Raw genomic sequence first — 7,750 nt, forward strand, 5'->3', positions numbered from 1 at the left:
TCACAGAAGTATCCAATGCATGTGCTGTGCAGCGATGCGGTCGTTTTGGAAGATGAAGGAAGACTGTGGGAGCTCGATCGCCGGCCAGTAATATAAAAAGATGAAACTCATGGGCACTAGCACCCATGATTTATTAATATAGGAGAAACATCCCTTGTGAGAAACCAGAAATTCGTTCCCGACGTAGCTCGAACTCTAGTTGCTGGAGACGCCACTGCACTCCCTTGCCGCCGGACAGTAATATAATCAATCAGGGTAGCTGCCTGTCCTGCCCACACGGAATGAAGATGACGCTGACGGGGATCTATATACAGTAGTGTCTACGTACGATTCCTCTTGTACGTACGTACTTGTTATTCCTCTGCTTTAAGCGTGCTTTCCGTTGGGATTATGTATGTTGGCTCTCTGATGTGGACGCCTCACCCTCGCTTCGCCACCCACTTGCTTCCCAAACTCATCCGCTCCCTCCCACACACGCGCACATGCATGTTGCCAAGGAAGGCCAACGTTAATTTCCTGACTTCATCACCCCCACTTTTTTGTTGGGTTTGTAACAAACATATCTTGGAATTAAAGGTGCTCCTTTTCTTCTCCTTATTAATCTGAATCCTCTAAGCCTTTGCACAATCATTGTCGTATATATAGCTAACAGCACTCACCCACACCATCTCTCCAACGCCATTGGTTAATTGGCCGCCTCTCATTTACCCGGCTTACGTTACGACCCCACTAACACGCAGCGTCTTCATCGAAAAAGTTAACATACTCTACAGAGTGTATCTTCAGGCTTAGCGGGAGTATAGCATCTGATCTCTGCAAAGTGACAGTGTAACTTCTCAAGGCCCAGGTACAGCCGGCCCCACCCTTTTCTCCCGTTCACCTTTGCACTGGTTTATTCCTTTGAACTTTTTCTTTGCACGGGAAGGTCCAACGTTACCGTCACCGCCAAATTACATCTAGCTCACGCTTGCTTCTTCCTTATTGGCTCTAATATTATTGACTCTCAGAGCATCTCCAACAGAGGCGCTAAAAGTAGCCCGCGCTGGAAAAAACGTCAATTTAGCGCGCAGAGCATCTCCAACAGACGCTGTAAAATCCATCCAACGCGCTGGGAATTTCTGCATCGCACGCGGGATATTTGGTGCGCGGCGTACAGCGCGCTGGATAATTTGAAGCGTGAAGACCAGCTGCTCCGCTTCCTTTGCTCGTCCCGCCTCGAGCTCGCCGCTACAGCCTTTCCCTGCAGCGCGCCGCCGCCGGCCGCCGCCACTCCTCTGCGTGCTCGTCTCTGCTCGTCCTAGCACGGGGCGGAGCCGACGCTGCCCTTCTGCTCGCCGGCTGCAGCTCGCCTCCTCGAGTTCGCTGGCCGGGAGCGCGTGCCGGCCGGGAGCCGCCGTTGTCCTTCTCTAGCTTGCTCCAACGATTTAGAAGGAAAGCTAAAGCTAGCTAGCTCGCGTTTGCGATTCACAGCAAGCTTAGCTCGCGTGTGGTGGCCGGCGGAAGATGATTTGCAAGGTCAGCAAGCTAGCTTGCTCCAACCATTGGGGACCCAATTGCATTTTTATTTTGATCAGATGGACTTATTTGTAAATGTTTAGGGACCTGTTTGCTGTAGATATATTTGTGGCGCTTTATTTTTTAGTGCGTCTGCTGAACTGTTGCGCGCTGTCCTCTGCACGCTATATTTTTGTGCCTCTGCTGGACTGAATCGGCCACGGCGTGCTAAAATTACTAAAATGGCGCTGTAAAATTATTTTAGCGCGCCGTTTGTTTGGGCTTCTGTTGGAGACGCTCTCAGCCTCACAACTTGTTTTGTGTGGAGAATTGAGACGGGCAAGAAGAAGAAGAAGAAGAATAGTATCGATCAATCATGGCATGGCATGGCTAAAAGAAACGGAGTGTTCTTCTTGCTCGGCACGTTTAGGGCGAATGCGCGGGCGGCCGCGCACACTTGCGCAACGTGTGCGAAATTTCGCGTTGGTTGCTTCCTTTTTTTCTGCTTTTTTTGTATCGTATCGGAGGAACTAAAGGCGCCCCTTTTCGCCACGAATCATTGCTGCTCTACCTAGCTTGGAACTGAGCACTCACCCCCCACCACCATCACCATTAACCACCTCTCATCTGCCGTTCCTTCAGCCTAGCTTACGGTTCCACCACTGCTAATTACTCTCTGACAGTGGCGTATCAACTAACATGGCTGAAAAAAAAGACCAAGTACTCTGACCCACCATACACACGCTCTGCAGTGTGCACAAGCAGCTGCGACAGTAGTTTCGCACACTGACCAATGCTGATCCTCTGCTCCTCCTCCTCCTGACCCCCCAATCAATCACCAACCTCCCTCCTGCCGCTGCCTCCCCCGCCCCGATATATAACCCACCTCCTCCCCAAGTGCCATTTCTTCTCCCTTCTCCTACCTCCCACACATCCTCGAATCACAACCTCACACCTCCTCCCCTGAGTCCTGACCGACCACCCCGCAGCTAGCTTCGCGCAGCCAGCACCGACCGATCGCACGCTAGCTGCTGCTGCTGAGGCGACCGACCGGCTATCCATGGCGGTGAAGGACTGCGGCGGGCACAAGGGCGGGGGCTGCGAGTGCCACCGCCGCCGGCTCTACCGCAAGTGCTGCGGCGCGCTGCTGGCCCTCGTCATCCTCGCCCTCTTCATCATCCTCATCGTCTACCTGGTGCTCCGCCCCCACAAGCCCCGCTTCTACCTGCAGGACCTGGCGGTGCTCTGCCTCAACGTCACGCCGCCCACCTCCGCCTACCTCTTCACCACCATGCAGGCCACGGTCGCGGCGCGCAACCCCAACGACCGCGTCGGCGTCTACTACGACGAGGCGGACATGTACGCGGAGTACAAGGGCGTGCCCATCACCGTCCCCACCCGCCTCCCCGTCGCCTACCAGGGCCACCGGGACCAGTCCGTCTGGTCGCCCTACCTCCGGTCCATGGACAGCGTCGTGCTCCCGCCGCAGCTCGCCATCGCGCTGGCGCAGGACGAGACGGCCGGGTACGTGCTGGTGGACGTCAAGGTGGACGGTCAGGTGCGCTGGAAGGTGGGCACGTGGATCTCCGGCCACTACCACCTCCGGGTCAACTGCCCGGCCCTCATCAGGGTGAACGAGGGCAAGGGCAGCTACGGCGCCACCACCGGCGGCGGCCCCGACTACTTCCGCTTCCAGCAGGCCGCCGCCTGCGCCGTCGACGTCTGATCATGCATCATCGGTTCGACCTCCACCGATCCATGCCTGTGTCCAAATTCAAATTCAGGGGAATCGATTGATTGCTTTTCTCTCTCTAGTTTCTTTCTTGCTTCTTTTTAGTCTCTTTTTGACTTGTTGATCGATTGGTTAAAGAAATGAATGAAAACAAAAGGTTGAAGCTTCGATATCGATAGTAGCTTTTCTTGTTCTTCAGTTCAGAATTCGGTTGGTTGGGTGTTGGAGTCTAGCTAGCTTGGAGTGGAAGGGAAATTCATGGAGTAAACGTGAAGTGCGTATCTCTCTTTTTTTCCGGACAAAATTGATCTATTTTTCGGGATATTAAGTGAACAGTGTCGCTCAAGCTCTCGTGCATAATAAGGCTTACTTAGGATTTTTGGTTCAGTAACAGTTAACACGCTTCACTTTGTAACAAAGTGAAGCGCGTGAAGTTCCTTTTCTTTTTCGTCTGATTCATCGCGGTAGTTCGTGGTCGAGAGATACGGGCTTTTCTCTCGGATCTTGCCTTTTGGCTGAAAGTGTTTCTTTGGAGAGCCATCAAGGTTAGCTAGCTAGCTGATCACGCCCGAAATCCTGCTGCCTAATCAGTGTACGGGTGCCCTGCTGCTTAATCAGCGAGAGTGATCTAGTGGACCAATTAACAGTTAGCAGCTAGGTACGTAGCTGGCTCAATTGGACGCTTGGCTGCAATGCAAACCCGGGCACGCCACCGCGCAGTACACGTACGTACTTGCTGATGGTGACCTAGTAGTATGTAGCCGCGATTATCTTCTCGGTCGACCTCTTGCCGCGAATTTCTGCGCGGCCGCATGTGTACTTTATGATTTTGACTTTAAAGGTCGAGACCCTGGTATCGATCCTTCCAAGTCACGCACCGCACGTCTTTGCAGAAAGAAAGGCACAAGCAAAGTCGCCACGGCTAACTTGAAATCTGGGTGACCTGAGCATGCATGCATTGACTGGATACATGGTGGCTTAATAATTCTGAACCCACTTCTGTAGATTAGATAGAACGTACGGAGTGCTCGGCTTAATTAGATTACAAGTTTAGCTTGCTTGTTCAGACTTGATTAATCTTGGCGCATGTGCTACGACTACGATAGTAGTAATGGTTGGTGGATCGATGGACGGTTTGGTACCAAATGCTGGCATGATCAACACGGTAGCTACTCTACTCCAGCTTGAAATTGAATACTCCTACAAGGCCGTAACGTCGGTGGCTCACACACAAATGTACACCTTTTGAGCTAGTAGTAGCAGCTAGAGTGGTAGTGGTAGATGGTGAAGAGAATAGTGGATGTATGCTAGTCGTAGCAGCTAAGAAAGAACTTTCTGTTACAAGTCCCTTTCCCGCGCTCGCGCATCAACTGCTCACACCTGCCTGCCTGCGCCCTCCATCTGTAATGCATGCCGTTCCGGTCGGTGCAGTTGCGGCGTACTGTGGGATGGATACATGCGTATATAGTTGGCTCCATGTACCCCGTCCATGCATGATAATGTCGTGCCCATGAGTTGGGACGACATCGTCGACATGTATATTACAGCCCTTTTCCAATGCGGAAAATCGTGCCCATGAGTACGTAGGTATTCTTAACTAGTCTAGTAGTCCAACGGTAAATATATGTTGTGAAGAACAAAAGGTATACTAGTAGTGAAGTTTGAGTAGAGTGAGGTGCACCTTTGTACCCTGCTGCTAAAGTGGTTTGGAACCCTTGACTTTAGCAGCTCAGCTCACCTTCCTTGAGGTTTCACTAAAGGGGTCGCAGAGATGAGAAGACTGGCTGCTGTTACAAGACAACCCAGGCCCGAGTACCTAACTTGTGGACGAGGCCACTATTTCACCATTAATTTCGGGGTGTCCGAGAAGACATAATTTGTGGAGGAGACACTAGGAGAGGCCGTTTGGGAATGATCACGACGATGATATATAGGAGTAGGAGTATGGAGTCTCATATATGCATGCATGCATTCAAGTTATAGCTGAGCATTATTACAAGAGAAAAGATTGGACAAAAGAACAAGAGATGATTTAATCTATATATACATGGTCCGGCCGAAGTACACCGGCACGGTCACCGGCCAAGATCATCAGTACCACCCGTATATATATTGCCGTATCGATCTAACGATTTTGACTGCTTGGGCCGGACTGTTTCTGATCTCGATGTCGTCCTAGTACGATCTAGGATTGGTCCCAGCTAGCTATGGAGGTACAACAAAATCCACCATCCAGTGTGGTGGACGGTGGAGTGTTCCGTTATTGTAACACTGCATGTGGATGGGCTCTTTACCCCAATCCTTCTTTTTTTTAAGACAGCCCAATCCTTCTTTAGTATACAATGATACGCTCATTTGTTTGCATTCTAGAAAAATGAAAAAAGGATGAAATTTTCCAGCGCATAAAACACCTGGGAATATTGTGTGTGTGTGTGTGTGTGTGTGTATGTGTGTGTGTGTGTGTGTGTGTGAGAGAGAGAGAGAGAGGTCAGAGGCTTGCATTCTACTCGTCCATCTCCACGCATGTGCCAACAGGGGAGGGTCGATCGAAACAATCATGCGACGATGATGATACAGCTGCGTACGTCCGTCCGCCGAACTGAAGGACCAGATCGAATGTACGGACGCAGTATGAGCGTGGTTGGGAGCCAAGGACACATACACACGGCATCGGAAGCTTCTCCTTAACTTCTCTACCTCCTACTATGTCACTGGTGCCAAAACAAGGGCAATGCAACGCCAGCTACTTGCTTGGCTCAATTAGGGTACTCCACTCCTAGCTGCCAGAAGCGGCTAGGGGTACCCGGCCATTTGGTTGTTGGCAGATACACCGACTAGTCCATTAGGACAACTCAGAGAGAGACAGAAGAGGAAGCCATGTTAATCAAGGACGGATGTCTCTTGATTCCTACCGCCATTATATGGGCGGGCTCCATGTTAGAACACATGCAACGGCAACAGCCACATATAGGAAATCACATATTAAGGAGTACTCGTTGCAAAGATCACCCCAAACCCCTAGGTTGCAACAAGTGGCGCGCTGCATGTGCGCCACTTATCGCAACCTGGGCATTTTCTCTTTTTTCGTAGATTCGCTTATTTAAAATGTTTTCTCTTAAACTGTGCGTCCAAATCTCGAACCGCTTTCACTGTTGAATTCATCGCGTCGAGATCTTTAAAACTAGATCCCATGTTGATAGATTTTGACGAACTTTTTTTTCACGAAAAAAACCGGACGAAAAATCCGAAAAAAACCCGAACCAGGAGCACGGGTTTTTTTCCCTTTTCGAAAGAAGCACGCCCGTGTCTCTCGCGAAATCACAACCGTGCCTCTGACGGAAGCAAAATCGTGACTCTCACAGAAGAAAAAAAAGAGAAAACAAATTTTTTTCGTTTCCGAATAGGCACGGCCGTGACTCTCGCGAAAGAAAAAGAAGATAAAATGCGTTTTTTTTCATTTTCGAATAGGCACGGCCGTAACTCTCGCGAAAGCACAACCGTACCTCTCGCGGAAGCAAAACCATGACTCTCTCGAAAGAAAAAAAAACGAAAATGTGTTTTTTCCATTTCCGAGAGGCACGGTCGCACTAGTAGAAAACAGGGCTTTGGTTCGGCAAGAAAAGAGCATTAATACCGGTTGCATTACGCACTGGGACTAATGTGAGCATTAGTCCCGGTTCGAGCGGTTAGGGCACCGCCGTACGGGCATTAGTCCCGGTTCAAATGGGTCATTTAGTCCTGGTTGGTGCCACGAACCGGGACTAAAGGGTGCGATGCCCATTAGTACCGGTCCGTGACACGAACCCGTACTAAAGGTTAGACCTTTAGTCCCGGTTCGAGCCATCAACCGGGACAAATGGGGTTGAGGCATTAGTACCAGTTCGTGGCACCAACCGGTACTAAAGGTAGACCTTTAGTACCGGTTGGTGTCACGAACCGGTACTAATGGTGCAATTTTCAAATTCTACCCTCCTGTATCGCCTTTTCAGTTTTGTAAAAAGCAAAAGAAAATGATAAAAACTTCAAAAGTTAAAATCCTTTGAGATGTAGTTATGTTACTACATCTACTAGTTAGGAAAATTTAAAAACTTAAATTTGGACATGTTTTGCAAAAAGTGTAGGAAAAATGTAAAACGGCTATAACTTTTGCATACGATATCAGAAAAAAACGTATAATATATCAAAATGTTCAGCACGAAAATCCGCATCCGATTTTGACAGCCTACGACTTGTTTGCAGAATTTTAGAATCTTCAAATTATAAAAGGAAAAAAGTTATGCTCAAATTTCAGTTTTTTAATTTTCATTAAATCTGGTCAAACTATGGTCAAACTACTTATTCAAGAAGTATTAGTGTTAGTAAATAATTATTCAAGAATATTAGTGTTACTAAATAATTATTTCAATTTTTTTGAATTTTGGTCAAATCTGGTCAAACTATGGTCAAACAATGGTCAAAGTACTTATTCAACAACAACAACAACAATTGTTTTTTAGAATGATGGTTTTAAACTTAAACAGTGAA

The 7,750-nt window shown here is 48.8% G+C and overlaps 1 protein-coding gene across 1 annotated transcript; it reads left to right on the forward strand.

The window, feature by feature from the left end:
* Window positions 1-2,391: 2,391 nt before the first annotated feature.
* On the forward strand, window positions 2,392-3,400 carry LOC123191109 (NDR1/HIN1-like protein 12). The gene has a single exon (XM_044603891.1). It carries the CDS (start codon window positions 2,555-2,557, stop codon window positions 3,218-3,220), a length of 666 nt encoding a protein of 221 aa, XP_044459826.1. The 5' UTR covers window positions 2,392-2,554; the 3' UTR covers window positions 3,221-3,400.
* The last annotated feature ends 4,350 nt before the right edge of the window (window positions 3,401-7,750 follow it).

This window comes from Triticum aestivum, chromosome 2A (genome assembly GCF_018294505.1).
Source record: "Triticum aestivum cultivar Chinese Spring chromosome 2A, IWGSC CS RefSeq v2.1, whole genome shotgun sequence".
Lineage (NCBI taxonomy): Eukaryota > Viridiplantae > Streptophyta > Magnoliopsida > Poales > Poaceae > Triticum > Triticum aestivum.

Coding starts and splice junctions, on each gene's coding strand:
- LOC123191109 (XM_044603891.1), top strand. CDS start 2,555: ATGGCGGTGAAGGACTGCGGCGGGCACAAGGGCGGGGGCTGCGAGTGC.